This window comes from Dendrobates tinctorius, unplaced genomic scaffold, assembly GCF_039654945.1.
Source record: "Dendrobates tinctorius isolate UK_male_01 unplaced genomic scaffold, ASM3965494v1 ptg000035l, whole genome shotgun sequence".
NCBI lineage: Eukaryota > Metazoa > Chordata > Amphibia > Anura > Dendrobatidae > Dendrobates > Dendrobates tinctorius.
Window position 1 is genome coordinate 1,343,481 of NW_027361703.1, and position 23,326 is coordinate 1,366,806.

Consider the following 23,326-nt stretch of genomic DNA (forward strand, 5'->3'; position numbering starts at 1 on the left):
GCGACGGGGACCTTCGGGGGCCTGCAGGGAGCTGGCTTCCTCATGCCTGCAAAGCGCAGGCAAGGAGGAAGCCTGTGTAGTGCGTGTGACAGATTGCTGATCTGCCACAGTGATCTGTGATGTGACAGATCAGCGATCTGTAATGTGACAGATCAGCGATCTGTCACAGGACAGTGATGTCCCACCTGGGACAATGTAATAAAGTGAAAAAAAAAAGTAAAAATAATTTTTAAAAAATCGCTAAATAAATTAAAAAAAAAATATTCCCTAATTCAATTTTTGGAAATAAAAAAAAAAACAATAAAAGTACACATATTTGGTATCGCCGAGTCCGTAACGACCCGCCCTATAAAACTGTCCTATTAGTTAACCCCTTTAGCGAACCCCTTAAAAAATAAAAATAAAAAACAAAGTAAAAAATAATGATTTATTATCATACCGCCGAACAAAATGTGCAATAACGCGCGATCAAAAAGACGCATATAAATATCCATGGTACCACTGAAAACGTCATCTTGTCCCTCAAAAAATGAGCCACCATACTGCATCATCAGCAAAAAAATAAAAAAGTTCTAGCTTGCAGAATAAAGCGATGCAAAAATAATTATTTTTTATTTAAAATAGTTTTCATTGCATAAAAGCACCAAAACATAAAAAAAGACCTAAATGAGGTATCGCTGTAACCGTACTGACCCGAAGAATAAAACCGCTTTATCAATTTTACCGCAGACGGAACGGTGTAAACGCAACCCCAAAAGAAATTCATGAAACTCTGGTTTTTGTTCAGTCTGCGTCCCAAAAATCGGAATAAAAAGTGATCAAAAGATGTCACGTGCCCGAAAATGATACCAATAAAAACGTCAGCTCATCCCGCAGAAAATAAGACCTCACATGACTCGGTGGGTCAAAATATGGAAAAATTATAGCTTTCAATATGTGGTGATGCAAAAACTATTTTTACAATAAAAAGCTTCTTTTAGCGTATGACAGCTGCCAAAAATAAAAACCGCCATAAATAGTAAATCAAACCTCCCGTTATCACCCCCTTAGTTAGGGAAAAATAATAAAATTAAAAGAAAATGTATTTATTTCCATTTTCCCATTAGGGCTAGGGTTAGGTCTAGAGTTAAGGCTGAAATTAGGGTTAGGGGTGTGTTGGGGTTAGGGTTGGAGTTATAATTGGGGGGTTTCCACTGTTTGGGCACATCAGGTGCTCTCCAAATGCAACATGGCGTCTGATCTCAATTCCAGCCAATTCTGAGTTGAAAAAGTCTAATGGTGCTCCTTCCCTTCCAAGCTCTGCCATGCGCCCAAACAGTGTTTTACCCCCACATATAGGGTATCAGCCTACTCAGGACAAATTGCAAAACAACTTTTGGGGTCCAATTTCTCCTGTTACCCTTAGGAAAATAAAAAAAATTGGGGGCAAAAATATCATTTTTGTGGAAAAAAAAATGATTTTTTTATTTTCATGCCCGGTCATTATAAACTTCTGTGAAGCCCTTGGGGGTTCAAAGTGCTCACCACACATCTAGATAAGTTCCTTAGGGGGTCTAGTTTCCAAAATGGTGTCATTTGTGGGGGGTTTCCACTGTTTAGGTACATCAGGGGCTCTCCAAAGGCAACATGACACCCGCAGACCATTCCATCAAAGTCTGCATTCCAAAACGTCACTACTTCCCTTCCGAGCCCCGACGTGTGCCCATACAGTAGTTTTCTCCCACATATGGGGTATCGGTGTACTCAGGACAAATTGGACAACAACTTTTGGGGTCCATTTTCTCCTGGTACCCTTGGGAAAATAAGAAAATTGGGGACTGAATGATCATGTTTGTGGAAAAAATACGATTTTTTTTTTTATTTTCACGCCCGGGCATTATAAACTTCTGTGAAGCACTGGGGGGTTCAAAGTGCTCACCACACGTCTAGATAAGAATCATAGAATCATAGAATCATAGAATCGTAGAGTTGGAAGGGACCTCCTGGGCCATCTGGTCCAACCCCCTGCTCAAAGCAGGATTCGCTAAATCATCCCAGTCAGATGTCTGTCCAGCCTCTGTTTGAAGACTTCCATTGAAGGAGAACTCACCACTTCTCGTGGCAGCCTGTTCCACTCATTGATCACTCTAACTGTCAAAAAGTTTTTTCTAATATCTAATCTGTGTCTCTTCCCATTCAGTTTCATCCCATTGCTTCTAGTCTTTCCTTGTGCAAATGAGAATAAAGTTGATCCTTCTACAATGTGACAGCCCTTTAGATATTTGTAGACAGCTATTAAGTCTCCTCTCAGTCTTCTCTTTTGCAAACTAAACATCCCCAAATCCTGCAACCTTTCCTCATAAGACAGGGTTTGCAGACCGGTCACCATTCTGGTCGCTCTTTTCTGAACTTGCTCCAGTTTGTTGATGTCTTTTTTAAAATGTGGTGCCCAAAACTGGACACAATATTCCAGATGAGGTCTGACCAAAGAGGAGTAGAGGGAAATAATGACTTCACGTGATCTAGACTGTATGCTTCTGTTAATACATCCTAGAATTGCATTTGCCTTTTTTGCTGCTGCATCACACTGTTGACTCATATTCAGTCTGTGATCTATTAGTATACCCAAGTCTTTTTCACATGTGCTGTCACTTAGCCCTATTCCTCCCATTCTATATATGCTTTTTTCATTTTTATTGCCCAGATGTAGTACTTTGCATTTCTCCCTGTTAAAAACCATTCTGTTAGTTGCTGCCCACTTCTCCAGTTTATTTAAATCTTTTTGAATCCTCTCTCTCTCTTCTCTAGTATTAGCTATCCCTCCTAGCTTTGTGTCATCAGCAAATTTAATCAGTTTACCCTCAATTCCTTCATCTAAATCGTTGATAAAGATGTTGAACAATACAGGGCCCAGGACAGAGCCCTGTGGTACCCCACTTGAGACATTCTTCCAACTGGATGTACAGCCATTTACGACCACTCTTTGGGTCCGATCACTAAGCCAGTTATGAATCCACCTAACAGTTGCCTTGTCCATTCCATACTTAGTCATTTTTTCAATAAGGATTGTATGAGAGACTTTGTCAAATGCTTTGCTGAAGTCAAGATATACTATATCTACAGCATTTCCTTGATCCACCCAATCAGTGATACCATCATAGAAGGAAATTAAGTTAGTCTGACATGACTTATTAGTTAGAAACCCATGCTGACTCTGTTTAATCACTTCATTCTTATCCAGGTATTGACATACATGTTGTTTAATAATTTGTTCAAAGATCTTTCCTGGTATAGAAGTCAGACTCACCGGCCTATAGTTGCCTGGGTCCACCTTCTTCCCCTTTTTGAAGATAGGAACAACATTTGCTCTTCTCCAGTCTTCTGGCACTTCTCCTGTTCTCCAAGAATTTTCAAAGATTATGGAGAGGGGTTCAAAAATTTCTTCTGCTATCTCCTTCAGTACTCTGGGGTGTAATTCATCTGGACCTGGAGACTTGAATTCATTTAGGTTAGCTAAGTGTTTCCTCACTATCTTTCTGTTTATAGATATCCTGGATTCTTCTATTCCCTTAATAGGACAGTGAATAACAGTTGATGTTGCATTTCCTTTCTGAGAGAAAACAGATGCAAAATAGGAATTTAAAAGTTCAGCCTTCTCAACATCCTGTCTTACCATTTCATCATTTTCATCCTGTAAAAATCCTATAGCATCTTTGACTTTTCTTTTACTTTTGACATATCCCCAAAATCCTTTATTATTGCTTTTGACATCTCTTGCAAGCCTCAGTTCATTTTCAGCTTTAGCTAATCTGATTTGTGCCCTGCAGGTTCTGCAGACAGCATTATATTCTTCTTTAGATATGCCTCCCTCTTTCCATTTTATAAACATTTTTTTCTTCCTTTTTAGCATGTGCTTAAGTTCTGTGTTCATCCATCCTGGTTTCCTTAAATGCTTCCTATTCTTCCCTCTTTTCGGAATTGTTAACAACTGTGCTTTTAGAATTTCATTTTTCAAGATTTCCCATCCTTCCTGGACATTTTTGTCTTTAAGGATATCCAGCCATTGGATCCCTCCAATTCTCTTTCTGAATCCCTTAAAATCTGCCTTTCTGAAATCTAACCTTGACGTCTGAGTCTTCACAGGTCTTCCACCTCTAGTAATCCAAAATTCTAAAATAGCATGGTCGCTACCTCCTAGGGTCCCAGCCACTTTTACCTCCTCAACCATTTCCTCCCTGTTTATAAGGATTAGATCCAAGGTAGCAGTTCCCCTTGTTTTCTCCCTTACCTTTTGGAAGATAAAGTTGTCAGCAAGAGAGGATAAGAATTTCCTTGACCTGTTAGTTTTGCCTGAGAGAGATTCCCAACAAATGTCTGGATAGTTGAAATCTCCCATGACAACTATGTCATATTTTTTGGAGAACTTGGCCATCTGATGCATAAAGAGTTCATCTATATATTCGGCTTGCACAGGCGGCCTGTAGTAAATGCCTACAATGGTGTCCTTTCCATTGTTCTGTCCTTGTATTCTTACCCAAACAGTTTCCACAGAACTCCCAGTCTCTGAAGCTTCAATCTCTGTGCAGATATACGCATTTCGAACATACAATGCGACACCCCCTCCTCGTTTATCAAGTCTGTTTCTTGCAAATAAGTTGTATCCTTCTAGTCTTGTATTCCAATCATGTGTATTGTCCCACCAAGTTTCAGTGATTCCAATTACATCATATTTCTGTTCCTGTGTTAGTAGTTCCAATTCTCCTTGTTTGTTGCCCATGCTTTGTGCATTAGTATAGAAACATTTTAGTTTGTGATTGGTTTCTCTTTCTCCAATATTTTTATTAATTAGATTCTTTCGTCTTTGTTCTTCCTTTCCACTTCTAATAGCAGAGTTCTCAATAGCATTTGTCAGGTGTATGGCTTTTTCTGGTCTTTTGCTTCCCTTCCCATGTTGTTCTAGTTTAAAGCTCTCCTTACAAGTGTAGCAAGGTGACTTCCAAATACATGCTTTCCAGTCTTCGTAAGGTGCACCCCATCTCTAGCAAGTAGTCCATCGTATAAGTAGTTCACTCCGTGATCCAGAAATCCAAATCCTTGCTGACGGCACCATCGACGTAGCCAGTTGTTCACCTGCAGAATCTTATTCCACCTCCTTGTTCCATGGCCATCCACTGGGAGGATGGAAGAGAAGACCACCTGCGCTCCCAGTTCTTTCACTTTCTTGCCTAAGTCTTCAAAGTCTCTGCAGATGATTTCCAGGTCGTTTCTTGCGGTGTCATTTGTCCCCACATGTAGTAGCAGGAATGGGTAGTCATCTGTAGGTCTGAAGAGTCCTGATATCCTGTCAGACACATCTTTAATTTTTGCACCTGGAAGACAGCACATTTCTCTTGTAGTTATATCCGGTCTGCAGATAGCGGCCTCTGTTCCTCTCAGCAGGGAATCCCCCATGACCACCACTCTCCGTTTCTTCTTCACAACATTTTTCTTTCTCCATCCAGGAGGACTCTGAAGGCGTACAAGGTTGCTGTTTGTTGGCAAAGTCTTATCCTGATGTATTTCTTCATCGTTTTCCTGCGTGAGAGCCTGGTACTGGTTTCTGAGCAGTATGGGTGCTGACTGCCTCCTGATCCTCCTGCTTCTCTGGGTCACATGTCTCCATTCCTCTGTTTCTTCAGGTGTACTTCGAATTTCTTCTCTTTCTGTAACATGAAGAGATAATTCTGCTCTGTCCAAGAACTCTTCACCTTCCTTAATGATCTTCAACGTAGCTAACCTCTCTTCGAGATTTTGCAACTTTTCCTCCAACAGGGACACAAGCTTGCATTTGTGGCATGTGAAGTTTGGCTTTTCCACTGGTAAATCTGTGAACATGTAGCAAGAAATGCAGCTCACCAAATGGCTCCTGGCCTCTTCCATCTTGAGATTTCTTAAAAACGATGAAAGATGAGCCAAATTTCAAGACTCTTCCCCTGGTTTTCCGATTTCCTCTTTTCAGCTGCAACCGCCAAAACCCAGTGATCGTTGAGCTCGCGGAGACTCTTCACTTATCCCAGAAGGCACTGGGAATATGCAAATGATCTCCTCAAGACTCTTCCCCTGGTTTTCCGATTTCCTCTTTTCAGCTGCAACCGCCAAAACCCAGTGATCGTTGAGCTCGTGGAGACTCTTCACTTATCCCAGAAGGCACTGGGAATATGCAAATGATCTCCTCAAGACTCTTCCCCTGGTTTTCCGATTTCCTCTTTTCAGCTGCAACCGCCAAAACCCAGTGATCGTTGAGCTCGCGGAGACTCTTCACTTATCCCAGAAGGCACTGGGAATATGCAAATGATCTCCTCAAGACTCTTCCCCTGGTTTTCCGATTTCCTCTTTTCAGCTGCAACCGCCAAAACCCAGTGATCGTTGAGCTCGCGGAGACTCTTCACTTATCCCAGAAGGCACTGGGAATATGCAAATGATCTCCTCAAGACTCTTCCCCTGGTTTTCCGATTTCCTCTTTTCAGCTGCAACCGCCAAAACCCAGTGATCGTTGAGCTCGCGGAGACTCTTCACTTATCCCAGAAGGCACTGGGAATATGCAAATGATCTCCTCAAGACTCTTCCCCTGGTTTTCCGATTTCCTCTTTTCAGCTGCAACCGCCAAAACCCAGTGATCGTTGAGCTCGCGGAGACTCTTCACTTATCCCAGAAGGCACTGGGAATATGCAAATGATCTCCTCAAGACTCTTCCCCTGGTTCCTTAGGGGGTCTAGTTTCCAAAATGGGGTCACTTGTGGGGGGATTCCACTGTTTAGGTACATCAGGGGCTTTCCAAACACGACATGGTGTCCGATCTCAATTCCAGCCAAAAACGTCAAATGGCGCTGCTTCCCTTCCGAGCTCTGCCATGCGCCCAAATAGTCGTTTACACCCACATATGGGGTATCAGCGTACTCGGGACAAATTGCACAATAACGTTTAGGGTCCTGTTACCCTTGGGAAAATAAAAATTGGGGGTGAAAAGATCATTTTTGTGGAAAAAAAGATTTTTTAATTGTACCGCTGTACGTTATAAATTTCTTTGAAGCCCTTGTGGGTTCAAAATTCTCACCACATATCTAGATAAGTTCCTTGGGGGGTCTAGTTTCCAAAATGGGGTCACTTGTGGGGGGTTTCCACTGTTTAGGTACATCATGGGCTCTCCAAACGTGACATGGCATCCGATCTGAATTCCAGCCAATTTTTCATTGAAAAAGTCAAACGACGCTCCTTCCCTTCTGAGCTCTCTCATGCACCAAAACAGTGGTTCCCCCCCACATATCAGATATCAGCGTACTCAGGACAAATTGCACAATAACTTTTCCAGTCCAATTTCTCCTTTTACACTTGGTAAAATAAAAAAAATTGAACCTGAAGTATTTTTTTTGTGAAAAAAAGTTAAATGTTCATTTTTTTTTTAAATATTCAAAAAATTCCTATGAAGCACCTGAAGGGTTAATAAACTTCTTGAATGTGGTTTTGAGCACCTTAAGGGGTGCAGTTTTTAGAATGGTGTCACTTTTGGGTATTTTCTATCATATAGACCCCTCAAAGTGACTTCAAATGTAATGTGGTCCGTAAAAATAAAATGGTTTTGCAAAAATGAGAAATCGCTGGTCGACTTTTAACCTTTATAACTTCCTAACAAAAAAAAATTTTGGTTCCAAAATTGTACTGATGTAAAGTAACCATGTGGGAAATGTTACTTATTAAGTTTTTTGTGTGCCGTATCTCTGTGATTTAAGGGCATAAAAATTAAAAGTTGGAAATTTGCGAAATTTTCAAAATTTTTGCCAAATTTCCATTTTTTTCACAAATAAACGCAAGTTATATGAATGAAATTTTACAACTGTCATGAAGTACAATATGTCACGAGAAAACAGTGTCAGAATCACCAGGATCCATGGAAGCGTTTTAGAGTTATTACCTCATAAAGGGACAGTGGTCAGAATTGTAAAAATTGGCCCGGTCATGAACGTGCAAACCACCCTTGGGGGTTAAGGGGTTAACTGGCATGACATAAAGGACAAGTTTTATTATCAAGAACCTGCTTTTTTGGTGCCTTGGCTTTCCTGAACTTTTTTTATTTCTTTCTTTATCCATACTGGAAAAACACTGATGGAAAACGCAGATGACACTGGTACTGGTTTTTCATGTACATATTTTACACGGACTTTTGAAGGAGGCCTTAGGCTACGTTCCCACAATGAGTTTTTTAGTGAATTTTTTATGCTGCCTATTATAAAAAAAAAAATGCAAGTAATCTATTTTACTTAATACAGTCATATGTAAAAGTTTGGGCACCCCTATTAATGTTAACCTTTTTTCTTTATAACAATTTTGGTTTTTGCAACAGCTATTTCAGTTTCATATATCTAATAACTGATGGACTATATCAGTTAATGGTTATATTTCTGGATTCAAATGAGGTTTATTGTACTAACAGAAAATGTGCAATCTGCATTTAAACAAAATTTGACCGGTGCAAAAGTATGGGCACCTCAACATAAAAGTGACATTAATATTTCGTACATCCTCCTTTTGCAAAAATAACAGCCTCTAGTCGCTTCCTGTAGCTATTAATGAGTTCCTGGATCCAGGATGAAGGTATTTGTGACCATTCCTGTTTACAAAACAATTCCAGTTCAGTTAAGTTTGATGGTCACCGAGCATGGACAGCCCGCTTCAAATCATCCCACAGATGTTCAATGATATTCAGGTGTGGGGACTGGGATGGCCATTCCAGAACATTGTAATTGTTCCTCTGCATGAATGCCTGAGTAGATTTGGAGCGGCGTTTTGGATCATTGTCATGCTGAAATATCCATCCCCAGCGTAACTTCAACTTCGTCACTGATTCTTGCACATTATTGTCAAGAATCTGCTGATACTGAGTTGAATCCATGCGACCCTCAACTTTAACAAGATTCCCGGTGGCGGCATTGGCCACGCAGCCCCAAAGCATGATGGAACCTCCACCAAATTTTACTGTGGGTAGCAAGTGTTTTTCTTGGAATGCTATGTTTTTTAGCCTCCATGCATAACGCCTTTTTGTATGACCAAACAACTCAATCATTGTTTCATCAGTCCACAGGACCTTCTTCCAAAATGTAACTGGCTTGTCCAAATGTGCTTTTGCATTCCTCAGGTGACTCTGTTTGTGGCCTGCTTGCAGAAACGGCTTCTTTCGCATCACTCTCCCATACAGCTTCTCCTTGTGCAAAGTGAGCTGTATTGTTGACCGATGCACAGTGACACCATCTGCAGCAAGATGATGCTGCTGGTCTTTGGAGGTGGTCTGTGGATTGTCCTTGACTGTTCTCACCATTCTTCTTCTCAGCCTTTCTGATATTTTTCTTGGCCTGCCACTTCTGGGCTTAACAAGAACTGTACCTGTGTTCTTCCATTTCCTTACTATGTTCCTCACAGTGGAAACTGACAGGTTAAATCTCTTAGACAACTTTTTGTATCATTGCCCTGAAAAGCTATGTTGAATAATCTTTGTTTTCAGATCATTTGAGAGTTGTTTTGAGGAGCCCATGATGCCACTCTTTATAGGAGAATCAGATAGGAGAACTACTTGCAAGTGGCCACCTTAAATACCTTTTCTCATGATTTGATACACCTGGCTATGAAGTTCAAAGCTGAATGAGGTTACAAAACCAATTTAGTGCTTCAGGAAGTCAGTAAAAAGTAGTTAGGAGTGTTCAAATCAAGAAAATGATAAGAGTGCCCATACTTTTGCACCGGTCAAATTTTGTTTAAATGCAGATTGCACATTTTCTGTTAGTACAATAAACCTCATTTGAATCCAGAAATATAACTGAGTCCATCAGTTATTAGATATATGAAACTGAAATAGCTGTTGCAAAAACCAAAATTATTATAAAGAAAAAAGGTTAACATTAATAGGGGTGCCCAAACTTTTACATATGACTGTATCTCTACATCGCATATAGTTTTCTGCATAGGTCTGTATAGCGAAAAAAATACTGCAATCAGATTCAGATTACTTCTGGATAAAAACATATCTATTAAAATAAGTTTTTATTACAAGTTACATATAAATTCTCTTGTGTATACAATTATATGTACGTACTTGTATTTTAGGAAAGTGTGAGTGCAAGGATCAAGTTTTAGAAAATGCCAAGGTGTTCTGTGACATGAGATACTCCTATGGTGAGTTACTTTGCTTATTCTTACAATAGCAACATCTCTTTTGGGATTCCTTTCTGAGAAGATAATAGAAATGTATTCACCATATTTCAGAGCCAAATTAATAATAATGTTGTATTTTTCCCTTGCTCTACTTTTATTGTATGTTATTGGTTAAGCTAAACGATGACTTCAGCAGAATTGCCTTCATAGGCCTGTTTCACACTTCCGTGTCTTTGTGATCAGTTGAAATCCGCCAAAGACGAAAAAACTGATCCGCTTCCGTTATGGAACAAACGTATGTCAGCAGGCTGTTGTTTGGAGGGATCCGGCAAAGTTGCAAAGGGCAGGAAATTTACAGGAACCACGGTCTGGAGAGAGAGAGAGAGAGAGGCGGATCCGTTTTTTTCTAAAACTGGTGGATTTTGACTGACGTCAAAAAACGGAAGTGTGAAACAGGCCATAAGTTGTGCTGAATTTTAGTATACAGTGGCATCTAAAAGTTTGGGCACCGCTGGTCAAATTAACTGTTATTGTGAACAGTTAACCCCTTAGCAACCTCCAATATCCATTAAAACAGCGGCTGCTAAAGGGGCCTTATCACTCATTGCCGTTTTAAAACCGCAATCGGGAATAAGCCTATAGTGTCCGCCAGAGTCAGATGCTAAAGCAAGATTTTAGTGGAAAAAAATGAACTTTTTCAGTATAACACCCTAAAGTTTCAAATTCTGTGTCGTACCTGTGTGATCAAAAGGCTCACTATACCTTTGAATAACATCCTTGAGGGGTGTAGTTTACAAAATGGGATCCATTGTGGTGGGTTTCCACTGTTTAGGCACCATAGAGCCCTGCAAATATGACTTGATGCCAACCATCTGTTTCAGCCAAATTTGTGCTCCAAAATTCAAATATTGCTCCTTCCTATCCAAGACCTGCTGTTTGTCCAAACAGAACAATGTGATGTGGTTCCTAAAAAAAAAATTGTAAATGTTGTTGGAAAATTAAAAAATTGCTGATCAATTTTGAACCTTTCCAACAAAAAATTATGTTTAAAAAATGATGCAGATGTAAAGTAGACATGCGGGAAATGTTATTTATGTATTTGTGTGGTATAAATAACTCATTTAAGGGCATAAATATTTAAACTTTAAAAATTGCGACATTTTCATTTTTGTTATTCAAATTTTCGATATTTTCATAAATATACGTAATCCATATCTACCAAAATTTACCACTAAAAAGTATAAATCAAAATACAAAAGAATAAAGTAAAAAATCAATTATGTGTGGTATTGTCTTCAGTGAATATAGCTATATTAAAGGTATTCCTTATGGATATAATGTTAATGTAAGGTCCCTGTTCAGCACAAAATTTACCACTACCATGAAGTACAGTATGTCATGAAAAGCAATTTCAGAATCACTGGGATCCGTTCCAGAGCTATTAACACATAAAGTGACACTGGTAAGATTAAAAATATTTGGCCTGGTCATTAAGATCAAAATTAGCTCTGTCACTAAGGGGTTAAAGAGGTGGTCTGCTACAATGTGTATTGTGCACATCAATTTAAATCTTTCAAATAAGTATTTTTCCAAATACCGTATATTGATATTTTTGCCTCTGAGCGGTGCTGTCGCTGCTTGCTCAGTCCCGATCACATGAACCAGGCTGCAGCTGCCACTGACATCCGGTGATGTCGTGTCAACTTCCGGATTCTGTAAGTTTACCTTGCATCAACAAGGCAAGACCCAGTCTCAAGCACTCAATCTGAATGACTGCTGTGGGCGGTGTTTTACTGCACGTCACAGCCTAGTATCCATAACGTGTTGTAGAAGCTTTCCCTCTCCCCGCTGCTTTCATTGGCAGAGCCCTGCAAGCGCACCCTGGCCTACAAGTTGCAAATCTTTATTCATTACATAGCGGAATGTGTTGAGAACAATAAAATATAAAAATGATCAATGTAAATCAAAATTAATATCCCATGGAGGTCTGGATTTGGAATGATACTCAGAATCAAAGTGGAACATCAAATTACAAGCTGATTCAACTTCAGTGGAAATGCCTCAAGACAAGGAAATGAGTAGTGTATGTGGCCTCCATGTGCCTGTATGACCTGCCTACAACACCTGGGCATGGTCCAGATGAGGCGGCGGATGTTCTCCTGAGGGATCTACTCGCAAACTTGGATTAAAGCGTCACTGTATGGAACGAGACACGATGTCCCAGATGTGCTCAATTGGATTCATGTCTGGGGAATGGGAAGGCCAGTCAGTCCATAACATCAATGCCTTCATCATGCAGGAACTGCTGCCACACTTCAGCCACATTAGGCCTAGCATTGTCATGCATCAGGAGGAACCCATGGCTCAGTGCAGCTGCATACGATCTCACAATGGGCCTGAAGATCTCATCCCAGGACCTAATGGCAGTCAGGGTTTTGCCTCCCCTCACCATTACTGACCCACTGTCAAACCGGTCATGCTGGAGAATGTTGAAGGCATATCATTCTCCACAGTGTCTCCATACTCTGTCACGTCTGTCACATGTGCTCAGTGTGAACCTGCTCTCATCGGTGAAGAGCACATGACACCAATCTCGAAACTGCCAATCTTGGTGTTCTCTGGCAAATGCCAATCACCCTGCACAGTGTTGGGCTGTAAGCACAACACCCATTTGTGGAGCTCAGGCCCTCATAGCACCCTCATGGAGTCAGTTTCTGTTACATTGTGTTAAGTGTTTAAGTTTTTGAGTAGTGTGAGTATGTGTGTGTGTATATATATATATATATATATATATATATCTCTATAATAATAAATGCCCTAAGCAACTTCCGGTTGTAACAACTTCCGTCCAGTTGTAACCGGTGATGTCACCGCACACCTCTTTCCATGTTAACCCTCAACACACACTCCTCTCACCTTTCACCATCTCCACTCACTCTTTCACTCCACATACGACCCTTTCTCTCACTCCGTCTCTCCGTCGCCGCAAGAACATGTCGCCGGCGTGGACAACGTCTGGATCCAGGATGGCGCCGGCGGAAGAAGATGTCGGGGATCGTGGAGCAGCGGCGATGACGGCGTGAGTATGAGAGACAGAGTGAGAGAAGGGGTCGTATGTGGAGTGAAAGAGTGAGTGGAGATGGTGAAAGGTGAGAGGAGTGTGTGTGTTGAGGGTTAACATGGCAAGAGGTGTGATGCTATCGCATCCTCCCGATGCGATAGCATCGGGCCATAATCTAGTATATATATATATATATATATATATATATATATATATATATATATATATATATACACAGTCTTGGCAAAAATTAAGAGACCACTGCATCATTTTCAGTTTGTCTGATTTTTCTCTTTATAGGAATATTTTTGAGTAAAAAGTAAATTGCTCTTTTATTCTATAAACTACTGACAACATGTCTTCAAATTTCCAAGCACTAAATTTTGTATTTATTTTCATAAAATGAGAAATGGTCGAAATAACAAAAAAATGCAGTGCTTGCAGACCTCAAATTATGCTAAGAAAACAAGTTCATAATAATTTAGAAGCAACAATACTAATGTTTTCACTCGGGAAGAGTTCAGAAATCAATATTTTGTGGAATAACCATGATTTTTAATCACAGCTTTCATGCCTCTTGGCATGCTTTCCACCAGTCTTTCACGCTGCTTTTGGGTGACCTTATGCCACTCCTGGTACAAAAATTTAAGCAGTTCTTTGATGGCTTGTGACTATCCATCTTCCTATTGATTACATTTCAGAGGTTTTCAATGGGGTTCAGGCCTGGACATTGGGCTGGCCATAACAGAGATTTGATGTGGTGGTCCTTCATCCACACATTGATTGACGTAGCTGTGTGGCATGGCGCATTGTCGTGCTGGAAAAAATAGTCCTCAGAGTTGGGGAACATTGCCTGAGCAGCAGGAATCAATTGTTTTTCCAGGATATCCTTGTATGCAGCTTGATTCATACATCCTTCACAAAGATTAGCCTGCCCAATTCCAGCCTTACTGAAGCATCCCCATCACCGATCCTCCACCAAATTTCACAGTGTGTGCAAGAAACTGTGGCTTGTACGCCTCCCCAGGTCTCCATCTAACCATTAGATGACCAGGTGTTGGGCAAAGCTGAAAATTAGACTCATCAGAGAAGATTACCTTACTCCAGTCCTCTATGCTCCAATCCTTATGGTCTTTGGCAAACTTCAGCCTGGCTCTCCTTTGCTTCTCATTGATGAAAGGCTTTTTACTACTTTTACATGACTTGAACTCTGCCTCTAGGAACCTATTACGAACTGTTCTTGCCATGCACTTCACCCCAGCTGCCATTCCTTTTGTAGGTCACTTGATGTCATCCTTCGGTTGCTTAGTGACATTCGAATAAGTTGACGGTTATCCCGGTCAGTGGAGAGTCGCTTTCAACCTCTGCCGGTCTGTAGCTTTGTTGTCCCCAATTCTGCTGCTTGACCTTGTTGTAATGGACTGCCATCTTAGAAAATTTAAGGATGGAGGCAACATGACGCCCACTGTATCCCTCTGCTAGTAAAGCCAGAATTGATCTATTCTTTTCCTCATTTAAGACTTTTCTTTTCAACTCCTTTGGCATGGTTATAAGTTATTTTTTTATTCCTATTTCTTTTGGGATATTACTAGCACTTGTTTTTCCATCCAGCTTGTCCTATTGCAAGAGGATTGTGAACTCCACAGCAGGTTTTTTTTATACTTTCCTTTGTTAAATAAGATTTGGTTCAGGTGATCACTTCATCAGAAGCACATTAAATAGAATGAGGTGTACTCTGGTTGAAATTCAACTGACACTGGAATGGAATAGATGTCAGACATGTAGAGAAGCTGATTTTTTTTTACAAAACTGTGCAGTGGTCTCTTAATTTTTGCCAGAGCTGTATTTATATACATATAGAAAAAAACTTCCTTCTCACCCCTCAATGGGGGTGATCTTTGCTGTCCTTTCTCATGCTCAGGTTCTCTACCAGAGGCCTGGGAGTTTTAGGGTTCTGCACAGGATCTTAGTTATTCCCAGTATTGCGCTTTTCTGGACAGAGAGCTCAGATATTGCTCCTGGGATCTATTGTAGCCATTTTTCCAACTTAGGGGTCACTGCTCCAAGTGCTTCTGTCACTACTGGAATCACTGTTGCCTTCACCTTCCACATCTTCTCCAGTTCTCCTTTGAGGCCCTGGTATTTCTCCAGCTTCTCATATTCCTGCTTCCTGATGTTGCTGTCACTTGACACTGCCACATCTTTTATCATTGCTGTCTTCTGATCCTTGTCTACTATGACAATGTCTGGTTGGTTAGCCAACACTTGCTTATCTGTATTGAACTTGAAGTCCCACAGGATTTTAGCCCTTTCATTTTCCACCACTTTTTCTGGGGTTTCCCACCTGGACTTAGGGGGGCTTAGCCCATATGCTGCACAGATGTTCCTGTTGTGGCGTTCAGTATACGCTATTCCTGCTTGCATTTTACATCCTGCCGCTATGTGTTGGACTGTTTCTGAGGTTTCTTTGCATAGTCTGCACCTTGGGCCTTGTCTTGTGTGGTAGATTCCTGCTTCTATGGATCTGGTACTTAGTGCTTGCTCTTGTGCTGCTATGATTAGTGCCTCTCTGCTGTCTCGGAGTCCAGCTTTCTCCAGCCATTGGTAGGATTTCTCCATGTCAGCCACTTCCATTATCTGTTGGTGGTACATGCCATGCAGCGGCTCGTCTTGCCGTTGTGTTTCATGTTCATGTTCTTCCTTCCAGATTGTTGCTGTTGTTGCTGTTGTTGTTGCTGCCTTAGGCTTTCTCTCAGTATCTCATCTTCTGGCGCCATTCTTCTGATGTATTCCTGGATACTCCTTGTTTCATCCATGATGGTGGCTTGGATGCTTATCAAGCCCCGACCACCCTCCTTTCTGTTGGTATACAATCTTTGGGTGCTAGACTTAGAGTGGAGACCTCCATGCATTGTGAGGAACTTTCGTGTCTTCACATCTGCAGCTTCCATCTCTTCTGAAGATGTTTATACACTACCGTTCTAAAGTTTGGGGTCACAGGCAGAGGAAGCCGGACACATTAAAGAGGTGTTCCCACGAACGAAAGTTCATGTTAAAAATTGTCTGTGTCTGACCGTGTATGGAGCATACCTCATCTCCTGGGCAGGGGAGGAAGCAAAATACAATACTGACATTACAGCAGGGGATCACAGAGGATTCATTTTGTGAGATAAAATATTTCACTGACTGTTTTTAAGCAATATTTTACCTCACAAAATGTATCCTCTGCGATCCGCTGCTGTAATGTCAGTATTTTTTTTTGCTATGAACATAAGGATGAGTGACCTCATGGAGATCAACATCCAACACTGCGGAGACACCATCACATGTTTCTCAACGCAGTGATCTAAAGCAATGCCCCCATCCCTTATGGGAAATATGCAAAAGCATGTAAATCAACAGCCGCGGAGACACCATCACATGTTTCTCAACGCAAGCAATGACTAGCCAGGTCTTTCCCCGGGAAGGAACAACCACGGGAAGGGCAGTCTCCAATGAAGGAAACCACCTATGCCAAAACATGGTATCCATCCACAGACAGCTGTTTCGGGGTATTGCCCCTCATCAGTGTGGAGTAGGAAACTGGCTAGTAGGAGCAATGCCTAGTGAAAGGCTATGAACATAAGGATGAGTGACCTCATGGAGATCAACATCCAACACTGCGGAGACACCATCACATGTTTCTCAACTCAGTGATCTAGAGCAATGCCCCCATCCCTTATGGGAAATATGCAAAAGCATGTAAATCAACAGCCGCGGAAACACCATCACATGTTTCTCAACGCAAGCAATGACTAGCCAGGTCTTTCCCCGGGAAGGAACAACCACGGGAAGGGCAGTCTCCAATGAAGGAAACCACCTATGCCAAAACATGGTATCCATCCACAGACAGCTGTTTCGGGGTATTGCCCCTCATCAGTGTGGAGTAGGAAACTGGCTAGTAGGAGCAATGCCTAGTGAAAGGCTATGAACATAAGGATGAGTGACCTCATGGAGATCAACATCCAACACTGCGGAGACACCATCACATGTTTCTCAACGCAGTGATCTAGAGCAATGCCCCCATCCCTTATGGGAAATATGCAAAAGCATGTAAATCAACAGCCGCGGAGACACCATCACATGTTTCTCAACGCAAGCAATGACTAGCCAGGTCTTTCCCCGGGAAGGAACAACCACGGGAAGGGCAGTCTCCAATGAAGGAAACCACCTATGCCAAAACATGGTATCCATCCACAGACAGCTGTTTCGGGGTATTGCCCCTCATCAGTGTGGAGTAGGAAACTGGCTAGTAGGAGCAATGCCTAGTGAAAGGCTATGAACATAAGGATGAGTGACCTCATGGAGATCAACATCCAACACTGCGGAGACACCATCACATGTTTCTCAACGCAGTGATCTAGAGCAATGCCCCCATCCCTTATGGGAAATATGCAAAAGCATGTAAATCAACAGCCGCGGAGACACCATCACATGTTTCTCAACGCAAGCAATGACTAGCCAGGTCTTTCCCCGGGAAGGAACAACCACGGGAAGGGCAGTCTCCAATGAAGGAAACCACCTATGCCAAAACATGGTATCCATCCACAGACAGCTGTTTCGGGAGTATTTTTTTTTTGCATCCTCCCCTGCCCAGGAGCTGTGGTATGTTCTGTACACGGTCAGGCACAGTGGGGAGACAGCTCAAACGGGACAGCACATGAGGGGAGAACACAGTACAGGAAGGAGAGAGACAGCAGACAAGGGGGATAGCACATGGGGTAGACAGGTCAAAGAAGAGAGCACAGATGGGAGAAGTCAGCACATGGGGAAAGAGAGTTGATAGGTGGGTGAGCACATGGAGGGAGAGGTTCTGAACGCTGCAAAGCCTGTCCCCATCGTGACATTACCATCTCCTGTTGCGATAGCATCGGGCCTCCATCTAGTATATATACAGTATATAATGAGCTTCGTCATGCTATGCACTGACGTTGCGTTTGCATAGAGCTCCCTTCTAGTCTATAAAAGCTGTCTCCACTGGTTTCCTTTCTGGGAGTGGATGAAGAGATAATGTCATGATCCAAGGTGGATCTGACAAGTAAATGGACAAAGTGAACTTTTTTCCCTTTGGCTTGGTGCCAAAGTGGTGTGATTGCCCCCTGTGGCCATTAGAATTATTACACATGGTGTCGTTCATTCTAAGTTGCCCAGGTGGTGGTGAGCGGTAGTGCACTTTAGTTTCTTTGGTTTAATGTGCAGGTAATTATAAATCAGGTGTGAGGCTCTATAAAAGAGAGTCAGGTGTGTTCAATCACTGTTGGTGATATTGTGAGTTAGTCACTCTCAAGGAAGCCTGGGTGAAAGAAGGAGCTGAATGAGAGTCCTGGGCAGTCCAGCCAAAGGGGTTGAGTCAGCTATGGAGTCTGCATGGAGGGCTGGCATGGCGTGGTGGAATCGCAGTTTATGGTGTCAGCAGGAGGTGCTTGCATGGCTTGGTGGAGTGACGACGATGGTGAGAGTTGCACTCAGCATGCTGGACTTGGTTGCTGAAAACTGGACTCAAGCATGCTGGACTTTTTGGCAGAAGCTGGACTAATCTTTGGGACTCTGTTTACTGGGCAGCTGCAACTGGTGGTGGACTCTGCTCCAAGACTGCACTATCGTGATGGATCCGGTTATGGTGATGGATCCAGGTGGAGGAGAAGATGCACGCAGGTGGTGGGCTCTGTTGCTAGGAGCGTACGCAACAGAGCAAAGCTAAGTGGTGTTCCCCGTGTATTGTCATTTTCCCTTGTGTGTGTTTAGTGCAGTGGTGGGATTAGTTTCCACACCGAACAATTCCCTAGTGAGGGTTTAGGGTCAGGGCGAGTCAGGGTTTTAAGGTTCCTGTGCGTCGCCCGGTGCGGAACCGGCATAGGGAACGTTAGGAGTGCAGGGACTCTGGCTCAGGGGAGTGCAGGAGGTCTCCACGTCCCTATTCCCTATCGCAGGGCCCACCATTGTTAATGTTACCCAGGTTCCCCTTTATTATTTAAATTTGCCTTACTGGAGCCGGGGTTTCCAGACTATTGTATAAATACGTGTAATACCTAAATTCGCCAGTTAGAGGCGGTGTATCCAGCTGCACGTCTTATTATTTAAATTCGCCCAACTGGAGGCGGTGTATCCAGGGTCACGTGTGTCATATGGGTTCGCCTTGCGGTACTCGCTGCGTCCAGACACAAGTGACCGTGACATTATCACTAGAGTTGAGCGAAACGGGCCGAAAAATTTCAAAAGTCGCCGACTTTTGGCAAAGTCGGGTTTCATGAAACGAAACCCGACCCTAGGATGAGGTCGGCCACAAGGACGGCGACACGTGCCAAAGTCGCGTTTCAAAAGTTTGTTTTGCGCTCTTTTTCAGCTATTCAGCATCCACGGACACTGTGGGCAACGTGATAACATAGGCAGGGGTCACCACCATCTTTCAGAAGGGCATGCAAGTGATTGGCTTGCTTTGGTGGGCGTCACAGGGGTTATAAAAGGGCGTGCACGCCGACCGCCATCTTACTTCTGCCGATCTTAGCATAGGGAGAGGTTGCTGCTGCTCATTCTGTAGGGAGAGCGTTAGGCAGGGAAGAAGAAAAAAAAACTGCTTCTGCTGCTAGCGATTTTGCCTGTACAACACACCAGTCACTGTGTGTGCAGTGCAAGGGGAGGCTATATTGTGGTGGATCAGCGGTGTTGGTTGTTAGGCTGCCTTCTAAGGCTTCCTGACAGCTGCATTGCTGTTTACCCACTGCTCTGCAAACTGCTTTTTTAAAAGCAATCACAATTTTTTTTTTTGTCCTGCTGAGGTACTGAGCGTGCATTTTTTCACACCATACAGCGGTGTACGCTCCTCACACAGTACCGTGTAACGGCTGTTATCACAGCCACAGTGAAGCTATCTGTGTGTCACTCTGTGAGAATAAGTCGACGACATGTTCCGTTCTTACAGACCTGCACCTACTAGTTTTGTCTAGCTTTCAAACAGTTAAATATATTTGCTGTTTGATCACATTCAAAACTATAGAGAGACAGCGTGTGTCAGTCCGTATACTTAAAAAACACGGAGCTTGACAATTTTACGTACACCGGACAGCCGTGTACATGCACGCTCCTCTCAGTACCGTGTAACGGCTGTTATCACGGCCACAGTGAAGCTATCTGTGTGTCACTGTGGAAGTATAAGTGGAGGACTTGTTCCGTTCTTACAGACCTACACTCTAGGGAGATTCCTATTCTGCCCAATTCTACATACACCTTGTAGTTTGTGATACACTAGCCAATTTCTGCCTGTGACATAGCGCTCTGATATTCAGTGGGCCTCACACAATCCAAAAGTGTCCAGTGTCCACTAGTGTGTGCAGAAATTCAAAATCTCCTTTATCCTGTAGTCACTTTTTTCACACCTGTGCCATCGAGCCTGTGACATAGCGCTCTGATATTCAGTGGGCCTCACACAATCCATAAGTGTCCAGTGTCCACAAGTGTGTGCAGAAATTCAAAATCTCTGTGATCCTGTAGTCACTTTTTTCACACCTGTGCCATCGAGCCTGTGACATAGCGCTCTGATATTCAGTGGGCCTCACACAATCCAAAAGTGTCCAGTGTCCACTAGTGTGTGCAGAAATTCAAAATCTCCCTTATCCTGTAGTCACTTTTTTCACACCTGTGCCATCGAGCCTTTGACATAGCGCTCTGACATTCAGTGGGCCTCACACAATCCAAAAGTGTCCAGTGTCCACTAGTGTGTGCAGAAATTCAAAATCTCCCTTATCCTGTAGTCACTTTTTTCACACCTGTGCCATCGAGCCTGTGACATAGCGCTCTGATATTCAGTGGGCCTCACACAATCCAAAAGTGTCCAGTGTCCACTAGTGTGTGCAGAAATTCAAAATCTCTGTGATCCTGTAGTCACTTTTTTCACACCTGTGCCATCGAGCCTGTGACAGCCTGCAGAAATTCAAAATCTCTGTGATCCTGTAGTCACTTTTTTCACACCTGTGCCATCGAGCCTGTGACATAGCGCTCTGATATTCAGTGGGCCTCACACAATCCAAAAGTGTCCAGTGTCCACTAGTGTGTGCAGAAATTCAAAATCTCCCTTATCCTGTAGTCACTTTTTTCACACCTGTGCCATCGAGCCTGTGACATAGCGCTGTGATATTCAGTGGGCCTCACACAATCCATAAGTGTCCAGTGTCCACAAGTGTCTGCAGAAATTCAAAATCTCCCCAGTCCTATAGACACCATGTACCTTGTTTTACATTACTATATAGTTTGTTGGATTTTGTCTACATTTCTACAAAAAATGAGGAAGGCTGGTGGAAGAGGCCGTGGAATTGGGCGGGGGTTGGCAGCTGGTAATGATGGTGTTGGTGGTGGATCTGATGGTAGTGGCAAGAGCAAAATAGGACTGAATGCAGGAGGTGATGAGCCTGCGTCATCGTCTGGCTCCATAAGGCTTCGAAGGCTTAGTTTTCTAGGAGTTGGCAAACCGCTTTTAAAGGCACAGCATCAGGAAAAAGTTTTGTCTTACATTGCTGACTCAGCCTCCAGCTCTATCGCCTCCTCTTCTGAAGTTGTAAAAAGTAAAAGCACTGAGTCGTCATTGGAGGCTCATGTTCATGAACCACACCTTTCCTTGTGTCCTTCACCCCAACCAAGATTGAAGGATGACGCAGGCCATACTACTGATTACTCCATGGAGCTGTTTTCACATACCATGCCTGGATTATCAAGTGAAATGGTGAATTACCCAGGCCAAGATGAATCTGACATGGAATGCACTGATGCACAGCCGCTGATAGATGATTCTGCTGGTACATTCACTCAGAGCACTACATTGTCCTCGCAGTGTACAGAGCCAGATTCTGACCCTGATGAGACTCAGGTGCCCCTTCCCGCACACTATACCACCATACACGGTGACACAGAGGAAGGTGCACATGACATTGAAGAGGAGGTGATAGATGACCCAGTTGTTGACCCAGATTGGCATCCATTGGGGGAAGAGGGTGCTGCTTCCAATAGCTCAGATGAAGAGCATCCACAGCAGACATCGACATCGCAACAGCTGTTATCTGGCAGGCCCGGAGCACTCCAAAGACAGGTTCCAAACATCAAAAGAGTTGCTGGACAGCTTGTCCAGAGGGTCAAAAGATCACAGCGTGCTAGGCCGCAAAATGTCTGCCAAAGTAGGAAGAGTGCAGTGTGGCACTTTTTTGAACAAAATCCTCATGATCAGGCCAAGGTTATCTGTAAGAAGTGCGCAAAGACCTTTAGCCGAGGGAAAAATCTGAAAAATTTGAATACCAGTTGCATGCTTAGACATTTAACCACCATGCACTTGCAAGCGTGGACACAACACCAAACCTCAAGTGCCACATGTGCAACTGAACGCAAAGAAAGTAGTCAGCAGCGCTACATTGTTTCCCCCACTGTAAGCCCACCGGTTAGCACAGCAGCAAATGTTGAGGTGTCGTTGCAAGGCCACAGCAGTCAGGGAATCCCACTGTTATATCAACGAAATACTGAATCTAGGCCATCAGAAAGAACACCAACTCCATCACCATCATCAACCCTCTCTCAGTCTGCCCTGTCCACCGCTACTTCCACCATATGCAGCTCTCAAGTCCAGTTCACCCTCCCAGACACTATGAGTAGGTCAAGAAAGTACTCAGTCTCTCATCCGCGTACACTGGGTTTGAACGCCCACATTGCCAAACTAATCTCGTTTGAGATGATGCCCTATCGGTTGGTGGAAAGCGCAGCTTTCCGCGAACTCATGGCCTATGCAGTACCACGCTATGACCTACCCAGTCGCCACTTCTCTCGCAAAGCCATCCCAGCCCTCCACCATCATGTAAAAGACCGCATTGTCCATGCACTCAAGCAGTCAGTGAGTGGAAAGGTGCACCTCACAACTGATGCATGGTCCAGTCGGCATGGCCAGGGCCGTTACGTGTCCATCACTGCGCACTGGGTTAATGTGGTGGATGCAGGGTCCACAGGGGACAGCGGTGGTGGGACAGTGCTGCCTAGCCCACGGTATAGGAAACAGTTGGCTGTAGGCGTTCGACCCTCCTCCTCCTCCAGAAGCGA

General features: G+C 43.1%; 1 protein-coding gene across 1 annotated transcript in view; it reads left to right on the forward strand.

The window, feature by feature from the left end:
• The window catches only part of NTN4 (netrin 4), a 324,642-nt gene that overhangs the window by 270,624 nt on the left and 30,692 nt on the right, over positions 1 to 23,326 (forward strand). Inside the window, exon 8 of the mRNA XM_073573200.1 lies at positions 10,111 to 10,179. Coding sequence (XP_073429301.1) covers positions 10,111 to 10,179 — 69 coding nt within the window. The remainder of the gene's footprint in view (positions 1 to 10,110; positions 10,180 to 23,326) is intronic.